The sequence below is a fragment of the Protobothrops mucrosquamatus genome, unplaced genomic scaffold (genome assembly GCF_001527695.2).
Source record: "Protobothrops mucrosquamatus isolate PMUCROS unplaced genomic scaffold, P.Mucros_1.0 scaffold36, whole genome shotgun sequence".
Taxonomy (NCBI): Eukaryota; Metazoa; Chordata; class Lepidosauria; order Squamata; family Viperidae; genus Protobothrops; species Protobothrops mucrosquamatus.
Window position 1 is genome coordinate 1,000,213 of NW_015386420.1, and position 18,535 is coordinate 1,018,747.

Genomic DNA, 18,535 nt, shown 5'->3' on the forward strand with positions numbered 1-18,535 from the left:
TCTATCTATCTATCTATCTATCTATCTATCTATCTATCTATCTATCTATCTATCTATCTATCTATCTATCTATTTCTGTCTATCATCTATCTGTCTATTTATCTGTCCATTGTATATTTATTTCAGTTGTGGTTCCCCTGAAATATATTAGAAGTCCTGTAGCATAGAGACCAAGATTGTAATCTATTCTACATTCAGATCCTGCTATAAAACAAGGCCAATTGCTTAGTTCCATACTCAACTCTATTTGTTTGGAAGAATTGGTGAGATTATTAATTTTAAATACCTTGAAAAGTTTGTAAAGATGAGATACTGTGATTATGAATTGTCAGGAAAGTCATCTGAGGTTGTCTTTGCTTTCATTTTTGGAATTGATTAAAAAGATTTCACATGACAAAACTATTTGCCCACAGCACGCAATACCAAACCGTTTATCAGCTGCTGTGTTACATTTTTTGTTTGTTTATGCTTATTGCATTTTATTGTTCCGATCATAATCTGCTTTGATATGTTGGCTGGAGAGCAGTTAAAGAATGATTCAAATCATAAATGCCTTCAATAGCATAATGGGATTAATGATCTTCCAGCAATTATAGTAAATGAAGGAAAGCTCCATGACAGAAAGAAGTGTGACAGTTGGGGAGATTCATCCACAGTGAACAGATCCCTTCTGTCTATTTCTTGTTCAGATCCATGCACAATATTACATATTGGACAAAAAAGTAAAATAAAATGTGGCATTTCAAATTGGAGAGCTCAACTTTGTTCACCCCAAAGTACGACTAACGTTAGCTGCCTATTACCAGGTTCACTGAGTACTTTACAGTCCTAAGAATACATAGTGTAGGCGTATCAAAGAGATTGCGTAGGCTTTGATTTAGGGATTTTAAGTTATGCAAGGTATCTTGATTATCTTGCAGTGAGTGAGCAAACAAAGACCAAGAAGAAAGAAATCTTTCTTTGACTTGATAATTGAGGCATTAAACGGGTGGAAATGGATAAGCATTTCCTCAAGAAAAGCAGGATTGAGGTGGACATTCTTCAGCCTCTCACGGTTTTAAGTTGCTGGAGCTCCCATCAGCTGGGTTGTTAAACAGGCTTCAAATAAAATGGCCCTTGAGTTGAGCTTGACTTCTGTTGACTTCAAGAACACCATTGCACAGTTTTCCTGGCAACAGCATCGACATGATTTGCCATTTCTTTCCTAGGCGTTGCTTATGGACCTGGGCTTAGTTTACAGCCCGCAGTTCTGCAATTTCTTGGTGGTCTCCATTCAGGATCTATCTAGGTCCAGTCCTGATTAGCTTAATGTGACATCTCTCACCCAGCTGTGTATATAGGTTTAATGATGATCAGAAGCAAATAGTCTTCCCAGACACACTGTTCTTCCTTTAAAACACATAAAATGTCAACTCCAGACATTCAAAGATGGCTGCCTCAGCTAGATACTGAGAGGGGTAGAATTTGAAAAATTAAGTTTTTTGAAACAAAATAAAAATGTAAGGACCTTTAGATATTTCTATACGCAAAAATACCCCAAGATGTAGAGAGGGACCGATTTTATATTAAGGAATAAAGAATTTTCCCTGCAAGAGCTTCTTGCTCTGTGTATGGGGTGCGTGGGAGAATCCAGATTTCATCATGTTTAGAGCAAACAAATTGACATTCCTAACTAATTTGATCAATTGATTTTAGTATATCTGCTTTATACCTGTCCACTAATAGATGCCAAAAGTTGACATCATTTTGTTTCTCCTTTGGTGACCAATATTCCTGTTGTTGTGGTTATTTTATTGGCAAAATAAAAGAGGCAAAATACTTTTATGTTGTACTTAGCCAATTTTATTTGACAGTAAAGAACTTTTACATGCAGTAGGAAGAACAGAATGAGTTTTCTTAACCATTAAATAAAATAAGTAGAGTGAAGCTATTTTTAATTTCTGTTTTATAGAATATATGTACCCCTATAGTTCCTACATTTTTAGACATGATAAAAAATAAAAGCAATTCTAATTTTTCAGGTCCATTTCTTGATTTTATGTTGGATTAAAATTGAAAATGTTTGTGATTCCAAGCCACTTATGCTAGTTAAATTCTCCAAAAACATAGAGAGGAAAAAGGACAAAATATGATAAAGTGTCTTATAGTACACTGTCACATAAAAGGTAGATAGGGATCAAGCTTAATAAAAGTGGGGCTATTGGATCAGAGCTGATTCTAGATGACCAAGAGATGGCAGCAGAGTCCAAACCTTTAGGGTTTTCTGTGTCTCTTTGCTGACTTCTAGGGCTCACCTATATTTTTGCAGGGAACAGAACAGTTGAGGACTAGTTTACATGGGTGGAGGAACCAGTCCAATAGAAGTGGGTTTCATAGACCTATAGTCAACTTGTTGATCTTGAAATGGGTTTCTCTGAAATGTTGGGTGACATTGCCCATGAATGCTGCCACTGCCAAGGTTCCTACAGATGTTACTGAATCACAAATCCTACAGCTCTTCATTGTTAGCTTAGGTAGCTGGGATTGCTGGGAGTTGTAGTTCATCAGTACTTTAACTGCACTTTTTCTTTTTAAAAAAAATCCCTCTCTCTCATGTTTTAAACTTTGGCAATTATAAGAAAATATGGCATAGAGAGAAATATGCAGAAATATAAGCATTATGATGAATTTATAATTAGAGGTTATAAAAGTCTTTGCTTTCCCATGCTTGAGCAACATTCCTGCCTCTTATATCATATCTAGCATGCAGAAACCAGGTGAGAAATCACTTGATGGCAACAAAGCGCTAGAGCTTTCTGTCTATGGAGATTCTCAGTCATCCAGGTCATAGTTGTCCCAAAGATGCTTTTTCAGGAGGCAACTGGACTTTCTTGTTTTTCTTTGAAGACGTTTTACTTCTCATCCAAGAAGCTTCTTCAGCTGTGACTGCATGGTGGAGAATGGAAGGATTTATACTCCTTGCAAACAGCTGGTCATTTACATTTTTTTAGAGAGTCACTGAGGCCACCTGGACTTTTATCTGTGTCCTCAGGATCACCTGAGTAGTGTAAATGGGTATGGAGCCTTCTTGGAACTGTTGAAAGGACTGTGTTGTAGACTGGAGATAGATGATGTCGTATCCCCCCTCTGTTGATGTTCTGTTGAGGGAGGGATACGACATCATCTAACTCCAGTCTATAACACAGTCCTTTCAACAGTTCCAAGAAGGCTCCAACCCAATTTGCACCACTCAGGTGACCTTGAGGACACAGATAAACTTCCAAATGACCTCAATGACTTGGATGCAACGAATGCAAATGACCAGCTGTCTGCAAGGTGTATAAATCCTTCCATTCCCCACCATCCAGTCAGAGCTAAAGAAGCTTCTTGCATGAGAAGTGAAACGTCTTAAAAAAAAACCCAAGAAAGTCCAGTTGCCTCTTGAAAAGGCATCTTTGGGTTAGAGTTTTCTGTTTCTCTTTGCAGCCATCAAGTGGTCGTCTAGATTTTTACTGCCAGATATAGTAGCCTTGTTTCTTTGAAGATTTGGTGTTCTTGCATAAAGAAGCAGGCTTCCCTATCTTGACAACTTTAAGACTTGTGCAAAGCTGGCTGAGGAATTCTGCGAGTTGAAGTTCACAAGTCTTAAAGTTGCCAAGGTTGAGGATCCCTGGTGTAGACCACAAGAAGAAACAGGAAACAATAATCATCAGAGAAGAATATGTATAATCTTTCACTTATAATCTGCAGCTGTTATTAATGTAGAAAGATTGAGGTCATAACTTCCAATGTTTGCCAAGCTATTCAGTTGCACTGATGTGATACTTTGGTTTGATTTTTGCTTTTCAAATCCTCAGAGTTGATACACCTTTATTTGGACACATACCATTATTTACCATAACAAATAATGTAATTGTTAGCTATTTCGTAGCTTATGTTTGGTGAGTAATTACATCATGCGGAAGAGTGGGATGAATTTTTCTGAAAGGTTATGTTGAAATCCAATGAAGTGCTTACGGAGGTTTTGTTCTTTGCTTACAGGAAGTGTATATCTGCACCTTGGTTTGGCCGAGCATTACAGGAGAAATCGCTTGGGATGTGTCCTTTGTCACTGTGATCTTCCTAATACCAGGACTGATCATTGTAATTAGTTACTCAAAGATTTTACAGGTATTTTTCATGGTTTTGCTTTTTTTTAAAAAAGAATACAATGCTAAGAGTTGCCCACTGTTAAAACTCAAGCAGTGGTATTTCAAATGGATTTTCATTTTAGCAGACCACAAGAACATACCAAAGGAAGTTGATAATGCAATAAGCAACACACAACTGACTTTTTAATATTCTTAATAATCTCAGTCTTTTATTGTTAAAACCTAAGAACATAAGCATTGCCCTGCTGAATCAGACCCCTGCCCTATCTATATCTAATAATAGAGTTGGAAGGGAACTTGGAGATCTTGTAGTCCAACCCCCTGCTCAGGCAGAAACCCTATACTATTTCAGACAAATGGTTGTCCAATCTCTTCTTAAAAACTTCCAGTGTTGGAGCATCCACAACTTCTGGAGACAAGTAGTTCCACTGATTTTTTGTTCTGACTGTCAGGATATAAGTCTAGCAGTCTGTTCTCACAGTGGCCAACCAACTGCACAAGGAGGTATGTTGGTCACCCAGCAGGTGGCCTTCAGAGATAGTCATGTTGACATTGGGGCTAATAACCTTTGATCCTCCTGACTTGGTGAATCATCACAACTCTTTTTCTGAAGCCAGCCAAGCTGGTACCCAACTCCACATCTCAAGGTAGCCAATTCCAAAGTGATAAATGGGAGTTACAATATTTATTCAATCTAACAAGCTTATTGCAATGGAACTCAAAATACAGCATACATTTAAAACTATAATGTAAAAAAAGCTCAATGCATGAGCTTATAAATATAAAAATCTATCAGAATGGGAGAAAATATCAGCTAAATCTGGGAAAAGGTAAGTGTTCAGTTTCTACCTGAAAGCAGAGAGAGCAGGAGTTAGATGTGTTTGGGGCGATAACAGAATTGCTATGTAGGAAGTGAAATTGAAACGAAGCTGCTCAATCTGTGTTTGTAAGCTAGGTAGATTTATGAGTAAGCAGGAAATCTTTTAATCCATAGTTTGATTCCAAGCCAGATCTGGGTTGCAGAAATCAGACAGCTGGTAGATGGCAGCAAAGTGATATAGAAAACACTTAAATCAAATTTTAATACATTCATAGACCAGCGCAGTAGAAAAGCAGTTGCTCTCTGCTATCAGTTACTGATTTCTGAAATCCCAGATCTGGTGGCCAACATTTGGCCTTTAAAGGTCATAATATTAAATTAAGTCCAAAGCAGGCTGGTAATCAGTGCAGCTGAATTAATCGTTGCTATATGCCTGACCTCTTACACCCAGTTTAGAAATGTTGATGCTCCAACATGTCTGTGAGGTGGCAGCTTAAAAAAGGCTGTTGTAACTGAATGCTCCAAGTGGATTTTTTTTTTAAAGTGAACCATTTAAACATGTCTTTAGGATTTGGGTTTTTTGTCCAAATAAAGGAGTAGCCAAATGAGACACCATCCTGGCTGGATTTGCTGGAACTATAGTTCAGCAATTCATGGAACATCACAGCTTTCTGACTTAGAATGTACAGCATCTTTAGTGATTGTAGCATTGAGAAGGAACTTCTTTTCCCTTTTCTGTCATAGCAAATGTTTTCCTATGCAGTGTAAACATTCTTCAGATGCTGGGAACTTCACGCCCTGCCTGCTTAGAATGGAAGTTTTCTTATTGTCTCTAAAGGAAAAAATTATGACCAGAAGCTAGCATTGCATCATCATACAGGTAGTCCACAACTTACAGCCTTCCATTTAACAGTCATTCAAAGTTACAACATCAGTGAAAAATGTGACTTGCTACTATTCCTCGCACATATGACTGTTGCAGCACCCCACAGTCACATGATCACCATTTGGGCACTTGCAGCATCCTGGGGTCATGTGACTGCTGTTTGTGAACTTCCCAGCAGGTTTCTGACAAGCAACGTCAACGGGGGAAGCCAGATTTACTTAATGGCAGCATGATTCAGTTAACAACTGCGGTGATTTGCCTAACTTTGGCAACAATGGTCATAAAATCAGATGCAACTCATTTAACAACCGTCTTGCTTAGTAACAAACATTCTGGCCCCAATTTTTGCTGTAGCAATAGCAATAGCTCTTAGACTTATATACCACTTCATAATGCTTCACAGCCCTCTCTGGGCAGTTCACAATGTCAGTATATTGCCCCCAACAATCTGGGTCCTCATTTTACCGACCTTGGAAGGATGGAAGGCTGAGTCAACCTTGAGCTCGTGAGAACTGAACTCCAGGCTGTGGGCAGAGATTGCCTGCAATACTGCATTCTAACCACTGCACCACCACACTTGTAAGTTGAGGACTTACCTGTTAAGCAGACATGTCAAACACGCGATGTCACATGACGTCGCGCGACGTCTCGGAGCTTTTTTGCCATTGCCGGCAATGGGGTGGGCGCAGCTCCGGTATGATGAAACCGGCCTGCAGGCCGGCAGTTTGACACCCCTGCTGTTAAGGAATGGACTTCTTTGATAGGACTCTCATATCTGATTGGCAGAAATCCAGACAGTCACTAAATGGCACAGTGATGCAAAAAAACTAACAATTTGCTGTCAGCTATGGTCACTTCAGTGTTTGCAGCCCAGATATGGTAGCTCTATCAGAGTCTCACATTTATTTAGTATAAAGCTAAATCTTTTTGTTGATACCAGTACAGCATAGTATGTCTCAATTCCTTCATATTGACTTTGTTAATATCAGAGACTGGGTCTAAAGTCCCCTGTGCGGAATGACTTTGAGAACTATAATACTATGTTGATATAAGTTTAATAGGTATGATAATACCTATTTAATGCTACATTATTGCCATGGCTGCAGTAGTATGAACATGAATTCTTTGCTGTTCTACATTCCTTCAAGATTCCTCAGCCACAATAATTTGAACTTCAGGGTAACAAGAAACAGAAATGGTGAGATTGATCACCAGGCAGCAGAAGTTGAGAGACCACATGGCAGGACCCCACCCCATCTATTTACTCTTTGATGCCTCAACAGCATTTTCTCAGTTGCAGTTTTGCTGCTCTAGCTGCTCTTAAATGATCTACTGCGCTTAGCATGAGAGAAGCTCCTTTCCCATCAACTCTAGTGAAATAACATTTACTTCAGATGCTGGTCCAGTCAGCTTCCATACTTTCAATCAGAATAGAGCTGGAAGGGATCTTGGAGGTCTTCTAGTCTAACCCCCTCTCAGGCAGGAAACCCTATACCATTTCAGACAAATGGTTGTCCAATTTCTTCTTAAAAACCTCCAGTAATGGAGCACCCACAACTTCTGGAGGCAAGTTGTTTCACTGATTAATTGTTCTAACTGTCAGGAAATTTCTCCTTAGTTCTAAGTTGCTTCTCTCCTGGGTTAGTTTCCATCCATTGTTTCTTATCTTGCCTTCTGGTGCTTTGGAAAATAAGATGACCCCCTCTTCTTTGTGGCAGCCCCTCAAATACTGGAATACTGCTATCATGTCGCCCCTAGTCCTTCTTTTCTCTAGACTAGTCATACCCAGTTCCTGCAACCGTTCTTCATATGTTTTAGTCTCCAGGCCTTTAATCATCTTAGTTGCTCTTCTTTGTACTTTTTTTTTCCAAAGTCTCAACATCTTTTTTGTAATGGGGTGATGCAGTATTCCAGGTGTGGCCTTATCTTGGGCCAATTCTCACCTTTCCCTTTTTTGTCATCTTGGGCTCACCTCACAAAGTTCTGTGAGTTTGCAGAAAAATATAATTTTTTAAAAGATTAAGAAATCCTAAGCATGAAATTTTTGAAACCTTCTCAAAGAGAAGAAAGATAATTCTCAAGGCTTAACTTTCCACTGTGGAATGCCTGAAAAGATATTCTATGTTTCAATTGCAGATTGCCAAGGCCTCAAGGAAACGCCTGCAGGTGGGCCTGGCCTACTCGGAGAGGCATCACATTCGCATTTCCCAGCAAGATTTCAAATTATTTCGGACTCTGTTTCTCCTGATGATTTCCTTCTTTGTCATGTGGAGCCCCATCATCATCACCATTCTCCTCATTTTAGTACAGAAGTTCAAACCAGATGTGAACATTGCATCCTTTGTTTTCTTCTGGATAATGGCATTTACATTTTCCAATTCAATCGTCAACCCGGTTTTATACAATATAGTCCAATTTAAACATGGTTGGAGGCAAATCTTTTTCTGTTGCCAAAATCTTCTTGAGAAAAAAGAGACTACAACGGACACTTTCCTGAAGCAACAAAATGGAAAACATTTCACAGTATCTGTTATCACCAGATAATTGTGTGGTATTCCTCATAAGAAGAAGGTCAACAGTTTTTAAGAACTGAAGTAAATAGTTGAGAAAACAATCAATTCGTAGAGACTGCTTTGGTTTTGTTTACCTTGGTAAGAAACATGGATGAATAAACCTGATAGCAATAAACTTGCATTAAAACAATTTAACTGGGAGGATCTCCATATTATACCATCCTAATCTAATTAAAATGATGATTTCTTCAGGATCTCCTTGCATATATCCATGACCTAACAACAGGTTCACACAGACTGTTGATTTCATAAGAGCAAGAATAAATGCCTAGCTACTGGGAGATTTCACCACTTAAGTTGGACCATACCACTTTTAACATGCCAATTTTCCTTTGGAATGGGGTTTCTCAACCTTGACACTTTAGGTTGCATGGATTACAACTCCTAGAATTCCCCAGTTGAAGTCCACACAAGTTGTCAAGGTTGAGAAACATTATTCTAGGAAGTCACATTCAACATTTCTGATCACAGACTTATTTTAACTGATGGCTATTGAGAATGAAAGACTCAATTCCTGATTGCTCTGCCTTTGAGCCAGGCTGCTGATTGATTCTTTCTTCAAAGGGACTTTTTATTGGTCTATTTTGTAGACCAATAGCAGGCTGGCTCAAAGACAGGCCAATCAAGAACCAGTTCTCTTGGAGTTTCTTTAAAATGAACTATTGAGAAGTCTATCTAGAAGATAAATCAATCAAGAACCAGCTTTCTTAGATTCCTGTGACATGGACCAATCAGAGATCAGTTTACAAGCTTCAAACACAATTGCCCAGGCGGTGTTCTGTCTTTAGTTTTCTGTGAGCTGCTGCAAAGTACACAACAAAATCTCTCACTCTGCCTCTGAAGATGCCAGCCACAGCCACCAGTGAAATGTCAAGACACCAGAAACATAGACCGTGGCCATTCAGTCCCAAATCTCATCACTTGCTTGACACTGGCTGTGAAAACCTGCACCAGTAGAAAGAACAGATTAATTATCCCTAACTTAAAATTATATATGTGTATTTAGCTAGTATCCTCATTCTTAGAATCATAAACAGATAGATTTGATTCTTATGAATATTCAACTGAAATTCCCAGTTTAAAAGCAAATTCTCTTGGTCTTTATGGCTGAATCTGAGCCCTAGATTTGGCAGATCTCTGTTAGTCACAGGAATCTAAGAAAGCTGGTTCTTGTGGGGAACATAGGAGGAGCAAAGAGTATTTTGTACACTCATCACCTTAAGTTCTTTATATTAAAATAATAATCATAAAGGCAGTGTAAAAAAATGTAAAAACCAATGGCTTCTGAAGATTTCTTTGGTCTAGCACAGGGGTCTTCAAACTTGGCCCTTGTATGATTTGTGGACTTCAACGCCCAGAATTCCTCAGCCAGGCATGCTGGCTGAGGAATTCTGGGAGTTGAAGTCCATAAGTCATAAAAGGGCCAAGTTTGAAGATGCTGGTCTAGCATCTGACTCAGTGTGAGGGAGCTTCTCCTGTTCCTATTGTAGATCAAAGGACCCTGACAAATCATGTTCACATAAAATGTATGAAAAATATAAAATACTCAATAGCATACCTTCAAGAAAAATGTACACGTATCTTGTGAAAAGATGCAACATGTGCACAAATTGCAATAATACTTTTATGTTTCAGCTTCTCCTTCCTCAAGAAAAGTAGTGCAGTTGGTTAAGATGAGGGTATACTTTCCCTGCCCATGAGATGAAATTCTGCCAGCACAGTAATATTTGTGGATCATTTGTAGAATGAGAAAGGACACAACACATAATTAGCTCTGAAAATTTAGATTTATAATTTTTAATCACTGCAAATACAACATACTAGTTCTATACCCCAAATGCATAAATACACATTCACAACACAATCATGGTGCTATTGCACTGATTTTAGTTTATTAACTAGTGAAAGGATAAATGATGTAATTCAGTATACTTAAAATCCAAATGAATCCATGAATGAATTGAAATGAAATGAAGGACGTCTCTCAAAACTACATTTTAAAATCTTTTAACTATTGAGAATATGCTTTCCTGCTTTCCATAGAGTATGTTGTCTTTAGTCGCAGAATCCTAAGAAAGAAAAATAGAAAAAAAAATCTACTAAAATTCCCAGAATGCATTACAAAATAAAGGGAACTGGTTTGATTTAATATGGTATAGTATACCCAGCTGGCAGATGGGTACAAACCAGCCTGCTAAATTACTAGAGTGTGAGTGTCTGTTTAATTTCACTCTTGATGACTCAAAGAATAATACATACATCTTAAAATTGACAAGTCTGAGAAATACTGGTATAGACAAACTGTCCATGTGTAATATGTTAAAGCTTTTTTCAGGATGGGTGATATTGTGTGAATATACTATAATGACAGCTGCTATACTGTTAACTGAACTAAGGAAGTGGGGAAAAGACATGAATTTCAAGATGGAAAAACAGATATTCTGTGGGTTGCAGAACTGCAGGAAGAGATTTCCTAACAAAAAGGGAGAATAATCCAAATTTAAATTAACAAGCCAGATTGCCTCTATTTGCAAAAGGACTGTAGAGGAAAGCATGTAAATCATATTTGAGAAAACTGGTAAATATTGAATTAATATGGAATAGCAGAAATCCCTCTAGGCCTACTTTTTTCAATTCCATCATTTATTAAAAAACACCTGGTGTTTAACTCATGGCCAAGTTTTGTTTAATCCCTTTCATGAGTCTTCTCGTGCCCAATTTGCCTTCCAATTCCGTCTCCCTGGTCCCCTGAGATTTTGGCCTAGGTAGACTTGAGATCACAGCAACTGGAACCTTGTATGAAACAATGGCATTCAGGATGGATAAGTAGGTTTATAAGTTTGTTTCTAGTATGATCTACTCCTCAAATCTGATCATTTCATCAGATGCACCTCTTAAACTTTATATATTAGGGTTTGCCATGAATATAACTTGAAGCAGATGCAACAGATGTGTTGGACTTACAAATTTCCCAGCCGTAAGGTCGTAGTGGTTAGAAATTCTAAGAGTAATAGCCCTAACATATCAGATTGGTGAAAGCTAGTCTTAAGGCATATGATGATCCAGACCAGTATTTCTCAAACTCACAACTTTAAGATGTTGCCTGGTGAATTCTGAGAGTTGAAGTCCATGCAACTCAAAGGTTGGGTGATGTTGAGAAACACTGATCTAGACAAATATATTAGGAACTTAATTTTTGCCCATTAAAGGAGATACATAATGTAATGTATTCTCCATCTTTCACTCATAGTGCTATTTTCTTCCATAATCTGTCTGGAAGACAGGCCCTGTTTTTATCAAGGATCTTAAGATGATTGTGGCATCTGTGTGCCACTAAGAATTCTAACCACATTAGAATGAGCACTTTTCTTGTTCTTACTCTATCCTGTCCTTAGCCAGATTTCCTGTAAATTCTAATAAAATATTCCTTACCATCATGTACAATACGCCTGTATTGCTTGTCTAGGCAGAGTTCCACCTGCTTTTGCCTGACCATTTTTTGTGCTTCAGGTGCTAGCCCATCTGGAGTCCGGGAAAACAAAAACGAGTAGCTATCATCACAAGTTCCATCTTCAGTAATATTACGGCAGGAGTAGTGTAGAGCATATGTATCGTAATCCGTGGCCATAACCCAGTGATCATCATCTAGGATAAAGCATAGTGAAAACTCAGTATGTGTTCTTTCCCAGCCTATGTGAGTCCTTGTTAACTCACAAGGACAAACCCCTCTTTTAACAAGTAGGCTGGAAATGCAGAAAAAACAAACCCCTTTTATTAATTAGGTACAGACCTACAAAATGTCCCAAAAGCAAAGGCAAACAAAATACGATGCAAATGGAGAATTGTCCAAGGCAAACAGAACACGATTCAAACGGAGAATTGTTCACAAGCAAGGCAAACAAAACAGGATTCCATGAAACTTGATTCCTTTGCAAATGGTTGCCTTCAGCAACCAGCACCGCCCACATCTTCCCTTTTTATTATGCAGCCCCAAGGCTTCTCAATGCCTTCTCCTCCTCCCTTGGAGTCGCCCCATTGCCTCCCTCTGTCCTGCTCTTGCATTTGCAAGCATCTATGATATCTTCCAGCTGTGAGTCCTCAGAATCTGACTCAGCTTCCCCGCACAGCTGAGTCTCAGCCTGAGCATGATTGGAGGGGCCAGGCTCTTCATCAGATTGTAAGTCCTGGAGCTCATCAGAGCCTTCCTCCGACTCTGATGGCTCTCTAGGTCCCTCCTCCTCCTCCTCTGATTCCCCAGATTCAGCTGCCAGGTCCACAGACTGGCACGGACTCACAACAATATGTAGACCTCAACATATATGACAATTGGGTCCAGAATTTATGATGCTAAGCAAGGTGGTTATTGAATCATGCCTGATTTTATGACCTTTTTGGCCAGGATTGTTAAGTGAATCACTGCAGTTGTTAAGTCCAAACTAATAACGTTTCACAAGACCCCAAGATGCTGTAAGTGTTGTATATTCATGGTGGTTGCCAAGCTCCCAAATTTTGATCACGTAATTGTGGGGATTCTATGATATTTGTAAGTGAGAGGACTGGTTGCAAATCACTTTTTTCAGTGCTGTTGTAACTTTGAATGGTCACTAAACAAATAGTTGTAAGACAAGGATTACCTGCATTTTTTATTCCACCAAGCCCATTAGTTCATCATCACATATTGATCCACTGTCACTCACTTTAAAAAGCTATTTCACACAATCTTTCTTCTTGAGCAAAACTTATTTTGTAGACATCTGCTTAATAATGTAAAAAGCATTGCTGTTCAGATAATGAACTTTATCAGATAGGAGATTTATTTTGGTATTAGAAAATGCTAATTATTCAAAACTGGTTCTGAAATGTTTAAATACACAGGCAATTTAGTTGCTCACATACATGTTAATGCTGTATGTAGAAAAATTATGAATAGAAATTAGATTTTAAAACATTATTTCAGAGGCAAATGGCAAGTCAAACTGGTGAACACAACAGGGAGAATGGTTTTCAGAAAAGTTGCTAATGGTGTTTTGGTGCTGAAGAAGCCAAAGGTTTAACATCCATGGAATGGACAGGCTTAAGTGATAAAAGTCCTGAAATTTACATAGGAATCAACACTAGGAGCACATTATCTTTCAAGTTATCAAATAACTTTAGGAGGGGAAAGAACTTCTAACAGCTTCCTTTCTAAAAGACTGGAGCCAGCTTTTGATAAGATACAAAGCAGGAGATGCGCCAAATTCAGTGTTTAACATGACCAGACAAGGACACCAGCCTTTGGACTCCAGAGCTTTTAGGAAGCAGAATGTTGTGATTTCGTGGCAGACCAAAGGTTAAATATCTGTTGAAGGTGGAGATGAAAAAAAAACTGGAGACAAATAGCCAGTAATATCTGATGATTTCTGGAGTTAGTCTGTTCTAGCCACACACAAAAAAACCCTGAAAAAAACAGACAATTCTATCTGCCTTTTCTGAAGACTTCAAGGGATTGCTAAAACCAGATTTTCAGCAACTTAAGTAACAAAATCATTCAAATGATATGTCAGTCTATTCTGAACAACTTCCTTAAATGTAGCTGGAGCTTCAGTGGCCAGGTGTAGGAGATTTTCTTCTGCTTTCATCTACTGTATTTAATATTTATAGATTTGACCAACATCTCTTCACAAAGTAAAGGAGACTAGATCATAACTTCCCCCCACCCCAACCTGGCACTTTCCAGATGTATTGAATTTTGCACTTTGAGCAGTCCAAGGTAGCAAGGGCTCTGAGTAGCAAGCTTTCTTCCTGGTATACTCACTTCCTTTCTGGAGATATGAGGCCACACCCCAATATTTCATTTTAAACTTGGCAGGGTTCTCTGTCTCGGTGAAGGTGCCAATCATATCAGCACACATATTCCAACTACTGAAAAGAAGGAGAGATGGATATAAGGTCATATTTGTAAATCTGTAGCTACTTGTGCTTACCAGCAAGGAATAAAGGAAGGTAAGCAGGTGGAAGAGAGGCAAAAACTATAATAGGCTGGATCACATCATTTTCTAACTTGAGTAATAACCATTTTAGTTCTTGTGTTGCACCTACCAACACAAGTCAAAGTATTTAATAATCAAGGCCAAACATGATTTTTGGCATAAGACAGAAACTAACTCCACCATCACCACTGGATTGTCCCCTGCCTTGTCCTTCCTTATTGCAGTAGTAAAACATTCTAAAACCTACCCGTTTGATGTCCCAAGGTAGCTAAGAGAGCAACCTGATCCTCCCTAATGATACGACTGGACCTTCTGTGAAGGAAGCTTGATCTCAAGACTCACCGGAAGAGCTCAACTCGGCCTCTGGCAGTGGCAGTCATTTTATCATTCTCATCCACAAAAAAGTTGGCCACCACATTATCCTGAAGAAACAGTCCTTTAGGGTCTTTCTTGGCTATGGCATACCAGGTGCCAGCATACTGCCAAAAAGAGGGGAAAAAAGTCCTTAGCAGATCTGTCTATATGAGGAAATGCAATACAAATGTGAGGAAATGAAATGCCAATGAAGAAAGTTTCAACTGCAGCAGTGTTCATCTGTCATTAACATTTGTAACAAAAAATGAAATTCCAAACACGTTATGCAAGGATGAACTTCAATATTTCAAGAAACCCCAAAACATTTTGAGCGAAACTAAACAAACCTTGATTCTCAGCTAATTTTGCTTAAAATAAAATTCCAGATTAAGTTGGTGAGTGCCACTTGCAAGCCATATTTTGAGACTTCTGATTATAGGCCTAAAGATTACCCATGTAGTAGGCCTGTATTGATATTATCCTTCTCATCTTCACATCTTTCTCATCTTCACATCTTCTCTTTTTTCCTACTACCTTCTCCTATCTATGATTTATCACTTGTTGTTGTATCTTGTGATTAATGATTGTAACCATGATCTATTAAATAAGCCATATCAGTTGTTGTATGTACACTGAGAGGTTATGCACCAGAGACAAATTCCTTGTGTGTCTATCACAGTTGGCCAATAAAGAATTCTATTCTATTCTATTCTATTCTATTCTATTCTATTTTATTCCTTTGAAAGAGGGGTGAACCACATACAATAACTCTGCAAAACTTAATAATTAACCTTTGTTTTATTTACCAGATAGTTCCTACATTATTATGAAACCAGTGGTAAGGTATAAATATATACCATTCCAGGGATGACGCAGATTATCCACTGATTATGAGCCAATAGTAAAGGAAAACACTAGATCCGACATAGCCATACCTTTTCCTTACATATCTAATTTTGATTTCCTTACTACGCCAGGAAAAGTGATAGGGAAAGTTGCCTGCTAGTAAAAAACATACAATGTCAGATTTGTTTTTCCCAGAAAAATCAAAGTTGAAGTATTCTCTGCAATCTTAGAAAAGGAAGTCTAAAATATTTGATGACTGTTGCCTTTCAGAGTCCTAAAGATCTGTGCCTTATATTTCATGAAATGTGCTCTTCTGCATATAAAGTAACTTGTCTCTCTATTTTATTTTTACTGATTTGTTAGATTGCATCCCACACCTTTATACAATGCTTAAGGCAGCTTACAGCACTGAAAAGGCCCATTACAAAATGTAAGAGTAAAAACTATATCGTTGAAGTCAAGCCAAAATTAAGATTAGTATGAAAAATAATTGCTATCCATTGGAAGTGATCTAGAAAGCTTTTCTTTTTCCTGTCATCTCTAACACGGATAAAGCAGAGATAAACTGGGTTAGATAACTGAGCCTTCTAGGATTAACACATGAATAATTTGGATGATGAAGTGGTGCCAATTCTCATCCCCTTGTCTCAGTCTGTCAATAAGAAACTTGGGATCTAGCCTTTATAATAGAAGATGACTCACTTGGAGTTTACATACAGGTGAAATATCTACATACATAGGCTGTCCAAGAAGGAAATTCCGGTAAAATCAAGTTACTGTTGTTACTTGAAATGTAAACCACATGTAACACAATTCACAAATGCGATTTCTCTAAGAGAGTGACACCATTTAAAATTTATTTCTGAAAATAAATGGAAGAGTTGAACAGTTTGCTGAGCAATGAACACAACTAACTGCCTTTCTCTGTTTCAAAGAGAGATAACCATGAATTAGCTTCATGCAATGTTAATACTCTTATCCATTTAGTAGCAGTAGAACACATGACGTAGAAGATTACACCACCTGCCTAAAGGATTTTACTGTTTTTTTACATTTGGCAACCCAAGAAGCAGTAGAGTTATATTTAGGTATGGTTATGAATTTGAGGATAGAGATTCTATGTCCCTCTAAATGGTTTCAGACTGCACAAAAGTATAGTTCAGCAACATTCAGAATCCCATGGGTTTCTCAGTCTTGGTGTAGGGCAGGAAATTAAGGTGACAAGGTAGATTTTAGAGAAGAAACTGAAAGCAATAAGAATGATGGTTACTTGGAAGGGACCATTTAATTCAGTTTAATTCAGAATAGAGCTGGAAGGGACCTTGGAGGTCTTCTAGTCCAAATCCCTGCTCAAGCAGGAGACCCTATACCATTTCAGACAAGTAAGTGAATGTTCAGTCTCTTCTTAAAAATTTCCAGTGATGAAGCACCCACAATTTCTGAAGGCAAGTTGGTTAATTGGTCTTATTATTAGAAAGCTTCTCCTTAATTCCAGGTTGCTTCCCTCTTTGATTAGTTTCCATCCATTGTTTCTTGTCCTGCCCTCTAGTGCTTTGAAAAATAAGATGACCCTCTCTTCTTTGGGGCAGCCCTTCAAATACTGGAATACTGCTATCATGTCACCTCTAATCTTTCTTTTCTCTAGACTAGTCATATCCTATCAGGCTTACTGTACAGGCAACTAAGATTCTTTCATGTAACTGGGGAAAATTTTGGAAAGTGGGAGCAGCAAAAAAAAAAGCAGGGATGGGCTGTAGGGGAGCAAACTAGAATATCTAAAGAAGGAAAAGATGAGGGCAGGATACTTACTCGATATTTATCAAAGTTTTCCTGTACTGTGAAGTTGCTCACTTGGCAGTCCCGCTGAGCTTGACATCTGCTATCCAATAATGCCAAGAACCCCACTAGCATCAACAAGGCAAGACTTGGATTCCTGCAAGACATCTTGCTCCTTTGTCCCTGCAACAAAAACCAAATACCAATCATAATGCGGAAGAAAAGGAAGACTGTGCAGAATAACCTGAAGGAAAGATAAAGAACAGACTCTTTTAGTCATATGGCAGATGAAATGATAAATCCAGTGCTTTTTTTGTAAAAAAAAAAAAAAAAAAAAAAAAGGTGCCGGAACTCACACACGTCATGCAACCCGCCTTGCCTACCCTACAAGGTTCCATCCCAAAAAGGTGCCGGAACTCCATTCTGGGAGTTCTATGACAAAAAAAGCCCTGGATAAATCTTATGAAGCCCCCCTAAATAGAGTACTAGAATTCTTATAAAAGGATCTTTCTGAATCAGGGTAGTATTGGGACCTTTTGAGGTCATCTTCTGTATATCATAATCACCAGAGAAAGAGGCTCCAATAATTAATGTAGTTACTTGTCTGTGGAAGAGAAATGCAGACCCAGCAGCTAAGTTCTAAAGCAAACAGGAAGAGGACAGGAGCTTTATAACCTTGGGTGAGGTTGTTGAAGCAGTTCTTTGCTTAAACCCCCTCCCATGCAGCCGTATTGGGAGGGGGAAGCAAGCAGAGACCAGGCAGTTAGATTAATTCCAGCTGCTGGCCAAGCTCTCCTAACAAAGATCTTGCATAACTCTGCAGCAGGAGGCTGGGGAAGCAAACAGCAATGACAGCAATGATCTTTGATCCCTAGCCACACATACTCTTCTTTGGATTCTAGAACAACAGGGGTCTCTCCGGTTTATGTAACACCATTTGAGTAAAAGCCAAGCCAAGAAAGCAAGATTCACCCAGCAAGCTCTGGTTATGGTTCAGAAGAGGGCTTGATGGCTGCAAGTGTCTCTGAGAACTGTTCTTGTTTTCATGCTCATTTGGGCATGGTTAGAAACACTTCATGATATCACTGGCAAAAAGGATTCTCATTCATTCAGTGTTGTCATTGATCCTTCGGGCCTTTCTGAATGTTAAAGGATTTTTTTAATGGAATTGTGGTAGGAAA

At 38.5% G+C, this 18,535-nt stretch overlaps 2 protein-coding genes across 2 annotated transcripts in view; one reads left to right on the forward strand and one right to left on the reverse strand.

Annotated features, from left to right (window-relative positions):
• FFAR4 (free fatty acid receptor 4) overlaps positions 1–8,642 on the forward strand; it is a 12,308-nt gene extending 3,666 nt beyond the window's left edge. The window contains exons 2-3 of the mRNA XM_015811297.1: positions 4,021–4,149; positions 7,973–8,642. Of these exons, the coding sequence (XP_015666783.1) occupies positions 4,021–4,149; positions 7,973–8,380 (537 nt within the window). The 3' untranslated portion in view covers positions 8,381–8,642. The remainder of the gene's footprint in view (positions 1–4,020; positions 4,150–7,972) is intronic.
• Positions 8,643–10,464: 1,822 nt separating this feature from the next.
• On the reverse strand, positions 10,465–17,534 carry RBP4 (retinol binding protein 4). The gene is made up of 5 exons (XM_015811281.1): positions 17,388–17,534; positions 14,721–14,857; positions 14,204–14,310; positions 11,842–12,054; positions 10,465–10,478 (listed from the first exon to the last, which is right to left on the reverse strand). The coding sequence occupies exons 1-5, from the start codon at positions 17,520–17,522 to the stop codon at positions 10,465–10,467; spliced, it is 606 nt and encodes a 201-aa protein (XP_015666767.1). The 5' UTR covers positions 17,523–17,534.
• Positions 17,535–18,535: the final 1,001 nt, after the last annotated feature.

Excerpts from the sequence above, each read along its gene's own strand:
- RBP4 (XM_015811281.1), bottom strand. The coding sequence starts at position 17,522 with ATGTCTTGCAGGAATCCAAGTCTTGCCTTGTTGATGCTAGTGGGGTTC. Across the intron at positions 14,858-17,387 it reads AAAACTTTGATAAATATCGA|TATGCTGGCACCTGGTATGC; the intron begins GTAAGTATCCTG and ends TCTTTTTGGCAG. Across the intron at positions 14,311-14,720 it reads GGCCGAGTTGAGCTCTTCCG|TAGTTGGAATATGTGTGCTG; the intron begins GTGAGTCTTGAG and ends CCTTCTTTTCAG.